This window comes from Xenopus laevis, chromosome 6L, assembly GCF_017654675.1.
Source record: "Xenopus laevis strain J_2021 chromosome 6L, Xenopus_laevis_v10.1, whole genome shotgun sequence".
Lineage (NCBI taxonomy): Eukaryota > Metazoa > Chordata > Amphibia > Anura > Pipidae > Xenopus > Xenopus laevis.
This window is the reverse complement of record NC_054381.1, coordinates 15,821,545-15,840,527: the sequence shown is the minus strand read 5'-3', so window position 1 is coordinate 15,840,527 and position 18,983 is coordinate 15,821,545. Positions and strand designations below refer to the sequence as shown.

Below are 18,983 nucleotides of genomic sequence, written 5' to 3'. Positions count from 1 at the left end.
TGCACTATATAAATTATTTGAATCTTGTTTCCTTCAGTCTGGGAATTCATAATTATAACAAGCAGGCAGCAGCCATTTTGTGGACACTGTTATTAAGACAAGCCTTGTATCATCTCAGAATCTTGTTTGTGCACCAGAATAGGGGACCTGGTGTCCATCTCCATGTCCTGGCTACACAATTAAATGGTGAAGAGACTGGGGGACCTGATGTCCATCCCCATGTCCTGGTTACACAATTAAATGGTGAAGAGACTGGGGGACCTGATGTCCATCCCCATGTCCTGGTTACACAATTAAATGGTGAAGAGACTGGGGGACCTGATGTCCATCCCCATGTCCTGGTTACACAATTAAATGGTGAAGAGACTGGGGGACCTGATGTCCATCCCCATGTCCTGGTTACACAATTAAATGGTGAAGAGAATGGGGGACCTGATGTCCATCCCCATGCCCTGGTTACACAATTAAATGGTGAAGAGAACTGGGAGAATATGGGGAAAGCAGTGACATCTAGGAAGTGCTGAATGGAAAGTGAAAGTAATTGCCTGCCTAAGGCCTAGAGGAGGGGCAGACAATATTTGATTGACAGCTGGGATTTTTAGATGTGTTTACAACAGCTATGAATTGTTTAATAAAAAAAAAGAATTTGGATTTCATGTTTATTTTGAAAAGGACTTTTATTAAACATTTTTATGTCTGGGTGACAGGTCCGCTTAAAATTTGAATTTCCTCGATCTTCGTCGAGTTCATTTTCCCAAGTCGGTGACATCCGGAAAGTAATCGAACATTCAGTTCTAAAATCCCAGATTTCATTCATTTTAGTGGTATCTCGGTAGATCTGAGCTAGGGGGATGAAACTACAGATACATTTGAATTCATTCTAAATCTCGAAAATCAGGATTTCAGGATTGCATAAAAACTGGAATTTTATAACATCCATTGGCAAATCATAAATGGTGGGGAAATTAATTTAGCTCACATTAGTCTTATTAAACGTGAATCTCCGACCTTGCCTCAAAGTATAAGGGGTAGAGAAACCAATAATTAAATTGGGAGCAATTTTTTCTTGTAGGGGGAGCGGCATAAAGGACAAATATAGGACTCTCCTACTGTGAACTCCTCAAATGCATGAAGACAAGACTGATGAAACACATGAGAGCAGGATAAAAGAACGACTGGACGGGATGAGTGGCTGCTCCGCTCCTCGTTCCTCTGAGTATCACTGTTGCAACACAGCGGCATGATGCATATTGGACAATCGAATATCTCTTGTCGGGCAGCCTAGAAACAATAAATAGCATAAACGGTGTTAGTTACAGAATTCTGGTCACGTTATAAACAGAAAGTGCTGAAAATCATATAAGTTTACTTCTGCTTTGGTACTGTCTGATGATCATGATTGGCTTTTATGTCCTGGTCCCTATGGGGTTATTTACCAAAATCCAAATTTATCTCATAATATTAATAACAAAAAACTTGACCAAACTCCCATGCCTGATTTAAGCGTATTTATTAATAAAAAAAACTCAATCCAAGTGTATTCTGAAAATAAAATCTAGCGAAAACCCGAATCATACAAATTGTTTGGGCTTTTCCCCGAAATCTATTGAATTTTTACCCAAAAACTGGGATTTTCGGGCTAAACCCAGCACAGACCACGACAACTGGTAGAATTTTGGATTCAGGCTTTATGTAGCATGGGGGTATAATAAATCTATAAAAAAAAATGGGTTTTTGTTCCCATAATAAATCTGAGTTTTTTGCCCAAAATGCCCAACCAGATAAATTTGAGGTTTAGTAAATAACCCCCCTAATGTTCTCTCTACTGGACAGATTTATCTTTTACAGACTCCAGCTGCCCCACATTTGCATCTCTGGATTATTGAGTCATCCACAAATCAGGAGACTAACATTAAGAACAAATGGAACTGGCCCATCTGGCAACTAAACCCTTCAGACATTCCTCTACCAATTGCAAATGGCCATCTGAAAAGAATGATAGCTGTGCAGGTAATACCTCCACACATGCTTCTATTTCAACATTAGGATGACAATAGCAGCTGCTTCCCTTTACCAAGCTGTGGAGTTGCACAGAACAAACATGCCGTGCCCCACCTATGCACATCCCTCACACGTCTAGCACCCATATTTATGTCAGAAGCAAAGAAATTGAGATCAGGATATGGTTTGCACATAAGTTGCCTGTTCGCACTTAAAATGTTTAAATTCATATTTTAATAGACTAACAATTAAAATGTTGTACTGAATTTCATCACTGAAGAGAGGAGAGTATGTCATGTGATTAAAAAAATCCCTTTTTGATCACCTCCCTGGAAAGGTATGTTGAGTGACAGTGCCATGAAAAGCTGGGGTGGGTTGGTTCTATGTCATTAAGTGCTGGACCACGGGGTTATGAAATACTGGGGACAGTGGCTTATGACACGTTTGACCACTTATGTCATGAAATGCTGGGGTCACTGTGTCATAAAATGCTGGGGTCACTGTGCCATGAAATGCAGGAGCAACTTCATCATGAAATGCTGGGGTCACTGTGCCAGAGAGAGTTACTTACGACAGGGGTATCTGAATGTTATTCTATCTAAAAAAAACAGGTATATTGCCATTACAAAACTAAATCCACAGGGTAAGCCAACTCCTAATCTTGACTGAGGGTGTAATATAAACATGTCCGAAACTGGTAACAAGAAAGATCACGTTCTTTAAAGTCATTATTGAGAAAAGGCCAATTTATGTCACAGGAGGTGATTCCATGGCATTAGGAGAATTAAGAGACAATGACAAAAAGTTTGTTCGTTATTAGTCAGCAACTCCGGCTCTTAAACACAGACGATGTTGTTAAATGTTCAGGTTACTGAAAGGAAAACAATGTAATTACACATTTTCAAGAAATCCTACACCTTTATTCAAAACAAAAATCCATCTTGAAAATCAGTTGGGAACTTGATCTAATCAACACACTAGTAATGAATTCATAGAGTCAGTGCATCCAATATCCTTCCAGGATGACCATTGCCACAATCCTAAATCTTGACAAAAGGATCCAGTAAACTACTGGGCCTGCTAATTGCTGGACAATGTACTAATTAAACACCATTGTTATGAGAGTCCCATTGAATAAAAGGGATACATGACTCACCTATAAACTTTTCAACAGACCCCGTTACTTGCTTTATTCAATTAAACTTTCAAACTGGGTGGGTCATTTGAGTGCAAGACCTTTCATTTGCAGAAGATCTTAGAAAGCTTAGAGTACTTAGTGAATCTCAATTCCATGTGCCCTGTCTGCGAACTGTGGTTGTGAATCATCATGAGAGTGGCTAATATAAAAGTAGAAATAGTGTGCACCGCTTTTAATAATAAAACAAACAATAAGGAGTCCCCTCTACAATGGGTGCACTTGACTTTCCCCTTTGCGACCATTTTTATGGTGGGAGTACTGTAAAACAAGCTGAATAACCCAGACCTTCAGGAGATCATGTCATATACCCAGGGCTGTCATCAAAAATCACAGGGCCCTGTACAAATTTATCTTGGCCCCCAGTCCACCCACCTCATCGGTGGCCAGAGCCCCCCGAACAAGCTAAAAAATTGGTGCCAGGGCCCCCTACAAGTTTAAAAAAAACGAATGGTGCCAGTACCCCCTGCAAGTTAAAAAAAAGCATTGGTGTTAAGTGAAACTTACTCTTTAAAGTTCCTCCGCTCTTTTCTGCCTTCTTTGTTTCTTACCGTTGCGGCTTCTTCGTTCTTTTCCATTGCCGCTTTTTTGTTCTTTTCAGTCTGCGCTTCTTCGTTCTTTTCCGTCACTGCTTCTTCGTTCTTTTCCGTCGCTGCTTCTTTGTTCTTTTCCGTCGCTGCTTCTTCGTTTTTTCCGTCGCTGCTTCTTCGTTTTTTCCGTCGCTGCTTCTTCGTTCGTTACTTTCCATAGCGGCTTCTTCATTCTTGTCTGGCACGGCTTCTTGATTCTTTTCCGTTGCGGCTTCTTCATTCTTTTCCGTCTTGGCTTTTTCGTTCGTTCTTTTCCATTGCCGCTTCTTTGTTCTTTCTGGTTACTGCTTCTTCGTTCTTTTCCGATGCTGCTTCTTCGTTCATTATTTTCAGTTGCACCTTCTTAATTCTTTTCCGGCACGGCTTCTTCGTTCGTTCTTTTCCGTTGCCGCTTCTTTGTTCTTTTCTGTCGCTGCTTCTTCATTCTTTTCCGTCGCTGCTTCTTCGCTCTTTTCCTTCGCTGATTCTTCATTCATTATTTTCCGTTGCGGCTTCTTCATTCTTTTCCATCGCGGCTTCTTCATTCTTTTCCGTCTTGACTTCTTCATTCTTTTCCATTACGGCTTCTTTCTTCTTTTCCATCGTGGCGACTTCATTCTTCCTCGGAGCAGCATCTTCAGCGGCACGGCCAGGCCCCCCTGAGAGCCAGAGATCGGGTGGGCCCGGGACAATAGTCACCCCTGTGCCCCCTGATGGCGGCCCTGCATATACCAACCTTTTCATACACCATGTGCCCCATGGCAAAGGGCCCATCTGCTTCATGAATGATCATAGCAATATAGAAATATTATTTTTACCTTGATCTGGATCCTTTCCCATTCCTCTTCACTGATTTGTGAAGTGTAGCTCCCTTCCACTTGCTGGAGAACTTTCCGACTGGCGGCGACTGAATGGTCGATTTCGTTGAAAAGGACGTCAATATCGGTGCTCAATGATCTCAGCAACCTGTCAGTGATTTCTGTGAACTAACAATAAATATAAAGGTCAGGGAACTTATAACAATAGTAATCATATCATGCCTGGCTAACATTTTTAAGTACTTGTGGTTGCATCCCTTCAGGCCTAGAAGTCTTATAACCTAATCTATTGACAACTTGTTTGAGCTAAGCCTAAGAACTGCATTATAGAGATTTATGTAAACACTTGCTCCTCTAAGTGTGTATTAAGAAAAAATAACCAATAAACACATAATGATAATGCTTTGTTTCTTAATGAACTATTTTGGGAGATTGGACTTTGCAAACGAAGCAATCAATTCCTCATTTTCTGTTTTTTCTACTTGATTGCTAGTTGTAGTTTTTAAATGCTTTCTGGTTGTTTCCCAAAAACATAGGATGATGCTTAGTTCTATCACATTTCTCTCCAATAGCATATTTTTGTAGTTGACTATTTGGCCTTCTTTTCTGCTTTTCACTGGAATAAAAATCTGAAATGCTATCTTGTTGCTGGGTGACCTACCCTAAGGCTAGATAAACTACCCTTAGGCTAGATATTTGTTGTTATTTATATTTTATAGCACTTAACTTTCTCTTCCAACCCACTGATTGTTACCAGTCTGCCATAAAAACCACTACCATTGTGATGGGACAGGTGTAACATAGGGTATCCCAAACCCAAAACTCCATGGACCCTGTCTCAGCTCACTCTTCTGCCTATAGCAGCCTTTGGCTTCGGGAGGAGCCCTCCGCTTCTCCGATGCCACCAGGTCTTAGTGTGAGAGAACCAAAGAGACAGTTCTGGGCAGGCTAGGGAACTGAATGTGTAGTAGTAGAACGGGATACAAGAAGCTTTGTTGATGGCCACTCCAGGCGTAGTCAAGGTCACAGGCCAGGGTCAAAACCAAACAGGAATGCAGTACAGAATCAGAATTGAAGATTAGTCAAAACCATGCAGCAAGATAGCAAAGTCAGGGACAGGCAATGGTCAGTAACAAAGATCAGCACACCCAGGAACTATGGAAATAGACCTTACGTTGGGCAGTGAATGTTTGGTCGAGCGCCCCTTCAAATATTAAAATTTTGCACCAAACCACGATTGTCACAAGGCTCGCCAAAGTAAAAAGACCCACGCATATAGGCGCGCGTCAAAACCCAGAAGCAGCGCTCATCGTAGCACAGAAGTTAGCGCTGAGGGCATCCCCTCAGGGAGTGCGTTGGGTGTTCCCGCTGGCCCACTGGACCCCCAGTTGGTCTTGGTTGGGTTAAGGCTGGATCTGGAGACCTGCGCAAACCTGAAGTGACATCACCAGTGGGCAGAAGTGACATCACTGCGGAGGTGGAACAACCAGGTCGGGGGAAACATGACTTTTAACTTCAGAAGGTGGGGGGAATGTAAGCTGGACTGCTGACCATCTGCATGTTCATGGGCTCAGGGTCTTTCTGCCCAAAACCCTCATTCTGCTGGTACCCAACCTGATGCAGGAGTGCTAGCAGAAGTGGTTGGTCCAGAGGGCAGGATGCTAACTTAATGGTGCAGAGGTTTGTAATCCAGCTCTGTATATCTGTATATAAGGTATATATTTCACCTATACACCCTCCTGTAGTACAGTGCGGTGGAGCCTATTGATACTTTGTAGAAAAAGTCCTTTCTGTTGCCAGTAAGTCGGGTCCATTCAGCATAAAACAGCAAATAAAGCACTGGTTACACCGGAGAGAAACTTCAGCTTTATACATTCATCATCGTACAGAAGACAATTCCATTATGCCATAATGAATTATCTGGAATTTCCAGTTTAAACTTCACTGAACTATTTCAGTTGAAACGAGGACTATTTAGCCCATTTCTGCATTAGAAACATTTCGTGACGCAGCCGTGGGGCTTAAATCACTGTTTGCTCAGAAAAAAAAACGAGTCGTACTTATTTCTGCCGAAACCCTATCGTCTGCATTGTGTTCATGTGAAAGCAAGTGGGGCCTATTCTGTCGCGAGACAGCTTTTATAAATTAGAGTGCTAATGTAAACCAATTAACCATCGTGTATGCCTTTTATATTCCCCTTCTAATTTATCTCTGCTAAAAGTTCCTTTTGTTCCCTAGAATAAACAGACGTGCAAACGTGTTCTGGTCATGCTTGTCATGGAGATGAATGGCTGCAATAGGTGTGTCTTTTCACTTATTAACCATAATGAATATATGGAGAATTAACGGGATTTCGCAGGATTAGGAGCCTCTGTGCCTTGTTTACTTTCATAAGGCATTTGTTTAAGAAATCACACATTTTTTAAGTTTCTTGCGTTTGAAGATTAACAAGCAAGGTTCGTTTATGGATATGAACATTTTTCATTTTGGAGGGGAGGGATAACGATACTCAAAGGGAAAACATCTCTTATTTCTAAGTAGGGATTGTAATTCATCTGTTTTCCGTGACACAAGCAGTAAAGAGTGAGAGCTTAGCTTATATTTACACGCACACACATAGTTGATTCAAAAATGATACAGAGGTGTTACATACATTATATTTTATATGGGTGACATCACACTGTGATGTAATAATATAAGCTGGCCTGTGTCTAGGCCCACCAACAGCAATCATAGTGGGGGCCCCAATTATGACTAACCAATCACCTGGACACTCTGCCAACAAGTAGAATGGAGCCGCAATGAAAAAAATGACATGGTCACGCTCTCGGCCCAGTCACAGTTAGCCCCATTACACCACAATGAAGCGCACAATCAATCCAAGGCTCGCCCTCCACTCACAAGTCATCTCAATTCACAACCTTCTTGTCTTTCGTTGTAAAGTTTGCCCAAAGTCTAGTCACCCCCACCAACCAAATCAAATGCCTGTTTTCAAACTAATGCTACCTTCCCATAGCGATTCCAAGCTAGAAAAGTGCAGAAACCGTAACCTTAAAGGGATACTATCATGGAAAAAAAACATTTTTTTCAAAATGAATCTGTTATAGCACCAGCAGAATTCTGCACTGAAATCCATTTCTCAAAAGAGCAAACAGATTTTTTTATATTCAATTTTGAAATCTGACATGGGGCTAGACATATTGTCAATTTCCCACCTGCCCCAAGTCATGTGACTTGTGCTCTGATAAACTTCAGTCACTCTTTACTGCTGTACTGCAAGTTGGAGTGATATCACCTCCCTCCCTTTCCCCCCCCAGCAGCCAAATAACAGAACAATGGGAAGGTAACCAGATAGCAGCTCCCTAACACAAGATAACAGCTGCCTGGTAGATCTACGAACAGCACTCAATAGTAAAAACCCATGTCTCACTGAGACACATTCAGTTACATTGAGAAGGAAAAACAGCAGTCTGCCAGAAAGCATTTCTCTCCTAAAGTGCAGGCACAAGTCACATGACCAAGGGCAGCTGGGAAATTGACAAAATGTCTAGCCCCATGTCAGATTTCAAAATTGAAAATAAAAAAATCTGTTTGCTCTTTTGAGAAATGGATTTCAGTGCAGAATTCTGCTGGAGCAGCACTATTAACTGAATCATTTTGAAAAAATTTTTTTTCCCATGACAGTATCCCTTTAAAACTATTTGGAAGAAGAGTGCAGAAATGGATATTACATATTCGGAAGATGCCACACAGCATAGCCTAATGATTGAAATCCAAAGTGATGCGGTGGGTGCTCATACTAGGTTTGAATGTAGTGAACTACAATGGAAGATACAGTGTAGGACACAGACCCTCAGCTATGGACCCCTATACTGCATATTATGATCATTTAACCCATGATATATAACGAGTTATGCGTCAACACAAAAGAATTATCACTTTCTCGCCTGCCACAGGTTTGCCTAGTCTAAGAACAGCAAATTTGTAGTCCATCTTTTATGAAGATCAGTCTCTTGATTATCTTGCTTCACCTTGATCTTGTGCATTCAGTCATGTCATTATCAGTACTAATGTTGGCTGTGCCATTATGCAACACAATTTCAACCACAACATTTGAGTTGACCTGCCTTTTAGGGGCAAATTCACTAAAGGGCGAATTTTCGCCAGTGAAGGATCCACCACACTTCGCACCACTTCTCCAGTCTTCACTACGCTAATTCACTAAAATGAGAAGTTGCGTCTCTGTAGGCGAATGCTGGTGACGTTTCGATAGAATGAATTGGTCAGCTTTCGCTAATTTCATTCATTTCTGCCTAGTGAAACTTCGTTAGTACTCTTACACTTAGGTCAATTTGAATAGGGCGGGTACATGTAGGTCATATATATGTCTTTATTGGAGATGGTGCAAATACTTGAAGTGGCCACTTATTATCACAAATATCCAAGGAAGCAAAATAAAGACAAGAGAGAACCTCTAGACACGAGCCCACCCTAAAAAAATGTGGCATGCCCCTCAAGTGGTTGGGGGAAAAAAATGTTTAATGGTCATGACTTTTGAAGGCAAATCCATCTTTAAAATATGAAAAAAACACCAGAGTTTTTTTTAGAACTTTTCTGACTTTTCGGCATACAGGATATGATGTCACTGACATAAGATTGAGGAGGATGTAGCTTCATCTTATCAGTTCGCCAGGTCTAAGCTGGTGAAGGAAACTCTGGCAAAAGAGGAAATGTTCTGTAAAATTTGCGCTTCAGTGAGTTTGCAGAGTAACGATCCTGAAAATGGGCCTGCCGATAGAGCGTGAAACTATGCTATTGACGGTCTCTTTCGTTAGCGAATTGCCCTCTATGCCTGTTGGTAAATTGGCGATGTCCTTGCGGATGAGATTTCTGGCGAATTTACTCTAGCGATAGCCATCTTGCCCCTTAGTCTTCTTAGAACCCACTATCCCTCTTCCACTCTTGTTTTTGACTTGGACATGACCTCTCCATCCTTGCTTTTCAGGTCCTAGCCCTTAACAAAACTTGAACTAGGTCATCTCATTGCCAACACTGGCAGCCACTGATGGAAAAGCCATTTGAGATCTGCTGTAATCTACAAAACACTTGCAATTTTGACAAGCTGAAGCCATTATGCCCACTTCCATACATCAGTGACACACTGGAGATCTCCAGGTGAAAGTTCACTGTTCTCTGAAGCCCTTATCCTGGAGCTCACGGCATCGACAAGACAAAAGGACTTCCATCTGCTTCCATTTCAGCTCATATTCAAAAAAAGCAATGAAGAAAAGCAACCACCTGTAACTTTTTGCCTTAATACAGAAAACATTTGAATTTTGTCGAGAACAAAACTAAAAATATGTGTTAACAGATTTGCAAAGACTCAGCCTCTTAAGTAGTGCGTACAAAATAGCTCTCTACAGATTAAGACTGTATTACAAAAAAAAAAAAGAGGAAAAAAAAAATACAAAAGAACGTATGTGAACTTTGTGCACTTTGGGGAGTAGTTTCTTTTCAAGTAATCCATCTTAATGTCAGCAAATTGCTTACTAATGTGTTGACTTATGGCAATCCTCAAAAGCAAAAAGGAAAGGCCTGGAATTTACAGCAGATCTATGAATCGGTGATAAGCTTTTTACTGGGTTAATATCCTCTTATGAGATCCAACTCAAACCAGAAACAGAAATATGTGCCGCCGCCATCTGTTAAAGCGACTCAAACGCCGGCATAAACCTTGCCCCCTGTTATAACCAGCGCTGAAATCTCAGTGAGAAATTTGGGAGAAATCACATGAAACATGCCAAAGCCCTCTCCATTATTTCACAGGCAAACTATCTGCTTATAAAGAGCAGCGCTGACATTAAGTTCTGCTGCAAGATAATGTAACGCATATGAGAAAGATTTAACAGCAGCAATAAAATGTCCAACTTCAATTAAATGGCTTATGCAAGCACAGTTTATTGGGAAGGATCAAAGAGCCTCGCGACTCGGTGTATTGCAATCTAGGGAACAGTTTGCTTTCTGTACACACTGATTGTGGATATTGGCAGAAATTAGATGGTTTCCGTGACCTTTGAGGTACCCTTAGATCTCAGTAAAACTACTGTGGCTCTGTCTGACATACAATAAACATATCAGTCTCAGGTCACATCCTTGCTACAATAAAACAGTAAAAAAAAAAGGAACACGGTAACTCAGGAACACGAAGGAGAAGAAAAAAAGAAAAACTTGTATCCGAAACCATTTGTTTTCATTCATTAAAGTATTTTCCTGCAGCGGAATCTGTTCATTTGGTGAAAAGGCCGAGCAGAGGAGCACATATGGATCAGGGAGAATGTAGCTTGCAAGGGGTTCTAAGTGTTCAGCTAAACAAAGGGGCTATTTACAAGAAAAAAACACAGTTGTGGTCATGCACTCACTGAAACTTGGGTATTATAATAAATATAGTAAAGCATAAACCGTAAGAAACCGCTCCAGCTCACCCTGACGTCCTTAAAGGGATACTGTCATGGGAAAAAAAAAAATTTTCAAAGTGAATCAGTTAATAGTGCTGCTCCAGCAGAATTCTGCACTGAAATCCATTTCTCAAAAGAGCAAACAGATTTTTTTATATTCAATTTTGAAATCTGACATGGGGCTAGACATTTTGTCAGTTTCCCAGCTGCCCCAAGTCATGTGACTTGTGCTCTGATAAACTTCAAAAACTCTTTACTGCTGTACTCTAAGTTCGAGTGATATCACCCCCTACCTTCCCCCCCCCCCAGCAGCCAAACAAAAGAACAATGGGAAGGTAACCAGATAACAGCTCCCTAACACAAGATAACAGCTGCCTGGTAGATCTAAGAACAACACTCAATAGTAAAAACCCATGTCCCACTGAGACTCCTTCAGTTACATTAAGAAGGAAAAACAGCAGCCTGCCAGAAAGCATTTCTCTCCTAAAGTGCAGACACAAGTCACATGACCAGGGGCAACTGGGAAATTGACAAAATGTCTAGCCCCATGTCAGATTTCAAAATTGAATATAAAAAAATCTGTTTGCTCTTTTGAGAAATGGATTTCAGTGCAGAAGTCTGCTGGAGTAGCACTATTAACTGGTGCGTTATGAAAAAAACATGTTTTCCGATGACAAGATCCCTTTAACCTGGTGCTCAGTCCTCAGTGTCCCCATTGTATTGCCAGACAAACTTAATTGTTGGACGGCACTTCTGGAAAAAGGCTTTATTGTAGCAGACAGCTGGTAAAACACCTAACGCGTTTCGGGATTATCTCCCTTAATCATAGGCTTCCATGACAATATCAAAACACAAGGCCGAACTCCGAGGTGACTTCTAATAATCCTCATATTTTGCAACAGGGGGTACTTTCAGGGCTGGATTTACAAAACTGCCGTTCATTGCCCCCTCCCCTTTATTCGTGCAAATTTTCATCATTGGGACCAGAGCAATGAGGATTGGCGTACTGGAAATTTAAAAAAATTATAGTAGCTCCTAATCATCCCCAGTGTTTTTCAACCAATTAGGGTGTGGTTGGGCAGAATGCCGCCCCCTAAAATCCTGCCGCCCTAGGCCTGGGCCTTGGTGGCCTTTCTACAAATCCGAGTACTTTATTTATTATAATACTTAAGTTTAAGTGAGTCATGTGACGGAAATTACATCATTTAGCTCCGATTATAACCGATGACATTACTAAGCACTGTTTATAAGGATATAATTTACATGGCTCTTATTCATGGCTCTTTGTATTATAATCCTATTAATTACTTCCATCAAAAGGTGCTCCTTGCAATTCCGCATAGTTGAGCTTGGCGCTGCTCTGTCCCACCCCTCTTGTGAAGTGCGCCTGTTGATGATGGAGAACTCTGGAGGTACCACCACCTCCAAAAATGATGGTAGCTCCAGGGTTTCCAAGTGGCACCCCCAAGTGATTGTATTGACTTACCTGAAACCTGGGATGGTTGGATGGCTCCTATCAGCAGAAAACTGCACCAGCCCAGGGTTATTCCAGTGAGCACCATGGAGCAATCCTCTTCCGGCTTCTTCTTTCTTCAAATTTACCGGGGCAAACGCATGCGCAGTTGAATGAAATAGACAACTTTTTAGTTAAAGTTCAGCTATTCGTTCTACTGTGCATGCGCAGCCCCGCGAAGAAAGAAGAAGACGGAAGAGGATTGCTCTGTGGTGCTCACTGGTATAACCCCGGGCCGGTGCAGTTTTCTGCTGATAGGAGCACCAGCCTGTTGTTTCAGGTAAGTCAATACAATCACTTGGGGGTTCCATAACAGTTGGCACCCCTAAGTGTACGAAGCCTTTCCTTCTCCTTTAATGCAGCACCCCCCCCCCCAGAATTCCAGCATTATGTGGGCCAAAGGGGGTGTTATGTCTGACGTACTTGTGGCACAACAGTGTACCTAATGCAAGTGTGCTTGCACTTTGCCATAAATCAAAAGCAACTGCCGTGAAAGTTTGGTTGACGGATTTTCCGATGATTAGCATGAGAGTAGCGTTTGCACCAAGCTCTGTGCACTGCTCCTATTGACGGACGCCACTGATGGAACCCTGGTGCCACTGGGTTCCTCTGCGTCAATAGATGCAACTGAACTTGATTTGGAACAGGAGGCAGGAAAGAATGAGAGGTGTTGAGCGCATTTTTTACAAAAATAACTTTACGTCCAACTGACTGCAGGGAAGTTTACAGGAAAACAACTGCAGAAGTGTACATAAATGACCCCTAGAGTGCACAGAATCGGGTACAGATTTATTTTTGATACCAAGCACCCAAAGTGACAAAGTTCAAAGATGTTCAGTGCAACATCGGCCGATTTGCCACAATTACATCAGACATATCACCCCCCCGCCACTGCTATTATAGTGAAATTATGGTTTAAAATATTGCATTGTGGGTAAAATTGCATTTTGCACAATTTGCTCAAAATCACTTGTAAATGAGCCCTGTAGTAAGGAGGAAGAGGGAGCTGGTACACAGGTTGAGTATATCTGAAACTGCATCTAAAACAATGAAACCACCATTATAAACTAGTCTCATGCAAGTGTGGATTTACCAAGCAATTAAATTATGTTCAGTATAGGGAAAAAGAATTTATGTCGGCTCAAATGGTCCTATAACTGATGCTAGAAAACGGGAAAAGGAAAGGAACGAAAGTTCTCTAATTGTGCAATGAATAAACATTCAAAAAAGGTGAGAATCAATCTTATGACTCATTTGAGCTCACCCTTAAACTCTTTTGACCCAGGTGTGTAAGAAACCCCGGGTCCAGCACATAGATCCAATCCCGCAATTAACTCAATCACGGCTAATAAGGAAAAACACTCACCGAACGTGCAGGGTGGCCCGGGTGCATCGCCCCGAACCCGTAGCTGGGGTGAGTGAGGAAATGTGCAGAAAAACGGCAAGCACTCCTGGAGCCACTCGTAGGTAAAAACAGCTTTTATTCAGTCGGTTAAAACATGGAATCCTGACGCGTTTCGTATCTTAACGATACGTAGTCATAGGCATAATGAACAAGGTAACATATCGGCTTATTTAAATTAATAAACCGGAAATGACATATAGGATGACACTATATTTAAATCTCCATAGGTTTCTTTAACCATTTCGTGTACATCTACTAAAATGTGTTATATAAAATACAAAATTACACAGAATGTTTTCAAACTGACTGAAGAAAAAGACCGAAAACAATTTTCTTGCAACATATCTAACTATGTAACCAGATGACCTACTCCTGCGATGTGTATCAATCTATGTTTCCAAGATATATTAATCTCTTAAACTAATGTTGCCATTTGAAAATCATGGGGCAACAAGTTACGATTTTCATTTTAACCTTTTTTGTACTTGCTAAAATTAGCTACATTCACTTTTCAAAAGGAAAGAAACTGTTAACAGTTAAACTATAACTTTCACAAAAGATTGAAAATACACTATATGCACCAAATAATAAAATATAATATAATGAACAAATGAAAAAATGAAAGGAATGGAAAAAATGAAAAATGAAAAAAAGAAAAATTAAAATTAAAAAAATGAAAAGAATACATATTATAAGCAAATAAACAAAATGTAATTAACTACAGGCAGGCACTACATATGTGTAACCCACTAATATCCCATTTTTGTGGGTCAGACACAGCAGGAGATATCAAACCTACAATTCAAACCCACTGGTTGTCGCGTTCCTAAAGAAAAAATCCAAAAAGCCTCCCTGTGGAGGAGCTTGTCCATCAAGCTCCCTCCTCTATATGCAGGCTCGACTTTCTCTATGCCCTGTATGGTAAGTTTTGTAACATCACCACCATTACACTCTAAAAAATGTCTAGACACTGCCGTTGATTTACTTTTTGATGCAATTTGATGAATGTGCTCTCTCATTCTATCTTTTAATTTCCTTGATGTACAACCAACATATTGAATCTTACATTTTTTGCAGTTCAAAAGATACACTACCCCTTTGCTATTACAGTTAATATAATTCTTAATTTTAAAGGTCCTCCCCAAACTGTTACTTACAAAATCCGTAGAAATCATAATCCTTTCACAAGTAACGCATCTATTCGAACCACACTTGTATGTCCCCTTAACATCCAACCAAGTTCTGTTTTTCCCTTTTCTTTGTACAACACTTGGGGCCAACAAATTCCCTAGAGTAGGAGCACGACGGGTAACAAACTTGCAACCATTACCCAGGATCGCTTGTAAGTCCATATCACCATATAAAATTGGTAAATGTCTCTTTATTATTTTCTTTACTATGGGATATTGTTTGCTATAGGTGGTAATAAATGAGAATGAGAGAGCACATTCATCAAATTGCATCAAAAAGTAAATCAACGGCAGTGTCTAGACATTTTTTAGAGTGTAATGGTGGTGATGTTACAAAACTTACCATACAGGGCATAGAGAAAGTCGAGCCTGCATATAGAGGAGGGAGCTTGATGGACAAGCTCCTCCACAGGGAGGCTTTTTGGATTTTTTCTTTAGGAACGCGACAACCAGTGGGTTTGAATTGTAGGTTTGATATCTCCTGCTGTGTCTGACCCACAAAAATGGGATATTAGTGGGTTACACATATGTAGTGCCTGCCTGTAGTTAATTACATTTTGTTTATTTGCTTATAATATGTATTCTTTTCATTTTTTTAATTTTCATTTTTCTTTTTTTCATTTTTCATTTTTTCCATTCCTTTCATTTTTTCATTTGTTCATTATATTATATTTTATTATTTGGTGCATATAGTGTATTTTCAATCTTTTGTGAAAGTTATAGTTTAACTGTTAACAGTTTCTTTCCTTTTGAAAAGTGAATGTAGCTAATTTTAGCAAGTACAAAAAAGGTTAAAATGAAAATCGTAACTTGTTGCCCCATGATTTTCAAATGGCAACATTAGTTTAAGAGATTAATATATCTTGGAAACATAGATTGATACACATCGCAGGAGTAGGTCATCTGGTTACATAGTTAGATATGTTGCAAGAAAATTGTTTTCGGTCTTTTTCTTCAGTCAGTTTGAAAACATTCTGTGTAATTTTGTATTTTATATAACACATTTTAGTAGATGTACACGAAATGGTTAAAGAAACCTATGGAGATTTAAATATAGTGTCATCCTATATGTCATTTCCGGTTTATTAATTTAAATAAGCCGATATGTTACCTTGTTCATTATGCCTATGACTACGTATCGTTAAGATACGAAACGCGTCAGGATTCCATGTTTTAACCGACTGAATAAAAGCTGTTTTTACCTACGAGTGGCTCCAGGAGTGCTTGCCGTTTTTCTGCACATATGTTCAGTATAGGCACATATTATTCCAATTGTGCTTTGTGTCTCTCCTCTGGTAGACGGCTATTGTTTTTCCAGCACTATTTACAAAAAAAACTCGTGTTCGGGGACATGGAGATATTCCACTGGCCTGGAGCAGATATAAAGTGATCTGCGTTGTCCCAAGAAAACATAACTGGGGCTGATTTAACAAATATCTTAAACTTTTTATGAGTGGTAGTGATGTATAAATGTCACAATTTATTGTCGTACTGGAACAGTTTGTAACAACAATAAATGTCATTTACTATATCTGCATCTGGGATTATACATTCAGATTGTTGTGGGGCGAACTCTGACACGCAGAAGCCCAACCCAAGATGTTAACTCCCTGAGAAGCCACCTGCCCTTGGCTTATTTATATACTTGCATCTGTTTGCCCCGCCCTCTGTGATGACATCAGAAATGGGCAGGTCAGGCTTGGATATATAAATAATGACTGCACATCAGTGGGGTTAGGGTTGCCACCTGGACAGTATTTCACCAGCTTAGCCAGGGCCATTATTACAGATTTACTGACAATGAAATTGTTGGTAAATTTATATTCTGCTGAAGTTCCACCCCACAGCCTGCTCCAATGTCCTGCCAATCTTCTTCTTCCTGCTCCTGTCTAACTGCTGTCAGCTCTATAGAACTTGCTACATGCCCAATCCGCACCATCAGGTCACCTTCCTGGTTGGCCCCTCCCTTTTGTCATTGCCCTGCCTATTTTTTTTTATTTACCCCAAAGGGTGGCAACACCAGGTTGGTAAAGGGTGAGTTATGGTCAGGTGTGGGCAGGGTCCCCATCAAGGGGGCACAGGGGGTACAAGTGACAGCCCAAAGCCGTGCCGCCTCCTTCCGAAGTCCTGAACAGCCAAAATGCGGAAGTGCTGAAAAGCCAAAGTCCAGAAGTGGCAAAAAGACCTGAAGTCGTGAAAACAGTCGAAATTCAAGTCCTGAAGCGGGAAAAAGACCCAAAGTCTCTAAAGGAGGCGAAATTCAAGTCCTGAAGAGTTTAATTCTACTGAACACCATTTGTGTGTTTTTTTATTTTTTTTAAGCCCCTTTCACCAATGTTTTTTTTAAAAAATATTCTCTGGGCCCCAATTTTTTTTTAACTTGTAAGGGGGGGCCCTGGCACCAAAGTTTAAAAAATATTCAATTCACTGTTTTTTTTTAAAAAAAATTATGGGGGACCCTGGCACCACAGTTGTTTTTTAACTTATAAGGGGTCCCTGACCATCAATAGCTTTTTATAACTTGTGTGTGTGTGTGGGGGGGTTACCTTTTTTAGCGCTGATGTCTGTGTGGTATTTTAACTGTGGTGTGGGCAGGATTAGGGGTGGGGCTTGGAGGCTCCGAAAATGTTTTTGTACAGGGCCCCGTGATTTCTAATGGTGGCCCTGGCACAGCCCCAGCACATTGCTAATGGGTACTGATACCCACTGAAAATGAACTGTTGCCTCTACAAACCAGGAGAACACATTCGGACAAGTCTATTAGCTTTGATAAATATGTCAATTCATCAACATTTTCATGGTTGCTAGTGAAAGTTTCCAAAAATCAAACATCTCCTCATTCTTCTTAAAATACAAGAATCCAAGAAGAATGTTCCATGAAAAAAATCTGAAATATTGAGTCGCTTTTATCCCCCACATTGTCAAGGCAATGAGTGTGCAAATGGCCAGAATGGGCAACAATATTGGTTCTAGTGTGAAAAAGTTAGCAACATTGAAATCCAACTTATATTTACCTTACGTTTGCATTTTTATAATGGTTCAGGTTTGCTCTTCTGTTACTAAACAAGAGCCGCAGCATTGTGTTCATTTCGTAGCACACCCACTGGACTAAATCATTTGTTATTGACAATCAATCCAATAGTAAATAGATGCTCGTCAGGCTCTCACCATCCAAAGCCATTAACTCGGAACGCATTATTTTTTTCACTGCTCACCTATTGGAGATAAATTAGGCCGTGTCTGCCAAAAAGGCTGGAGAGCACAAAATGTTGCCTTGTGTACTGCACCTAACGCTCCACATTCACTTGCTTAATATGAGTAATATTCTCCTTTTAATGGCAGCCATTTATCAGCATGGACGTGTGCCTGCACTCTTGGATTAGCACACAAAGAAATGCAAAGTTATTTCCAGTAATTCCCCTTTGCTTATTAGAGCAGTGATACAAAGCACTCAATACCGACGCCTATTTCTCTGCACAAGTAAAATGACAGATATACTTCTCCTTTAGCAGTAATGTTGCCAGTGGCATGGGTCAGAATTTTAACACTTAGGGGGTCATTTATTACGTTTCGAGTTGTGTTTTCCATGAAAATTTTAGTAGATTTTTTATGCTGATATGAGCACCGGCCCGGGGTGTCAGGTAAGTAAATTTAACCACTTGGGGTAATTAACTTTTGGCACCCCCAAGCAGGGCCGCCATTAAAAATCACGGGGCCCCGTACAACCTGGCCCCGCCCACTCCACATCACATTTACAAGACCACACAGACATAGTGCTAGAAATGGTAACCCCCACACACACAAGTTATAAAAAGCTATTGGGGACCAGGGCCCCCC

General features: G+C 40.7%; 1 protein-coding gene across 1 annotated transcript in view; it reads right to left on the bottom strand.

Moving 5' to 3' along the window:
- Positions 1–658: 658 nt before the first annotated feature.
- Positions 659–18,983, bottom strand: part of LOC108718741 (RING finger protein 32-like) — a 42,261-nt gene continuing 23,936 nt past the window's right edge. Inside the window, exons 8-9 of the mRNA XM_018267136.2 lie at positions 4,584–4,751; positions 659–1,281 (exon numbers count right to left, since the gene is read on the bottom strand). Of these exons, the coding sequence (XP_018122625.1) occupies positions 1,045–1,281; positions 4,584–4,751 (405 nt within the window). The 3' untranslated portion in view covers positions 659–1,044. The remainder of the gene's footprint in view (positions 1,282–4,583; positions 4,752–18,983) is intronic.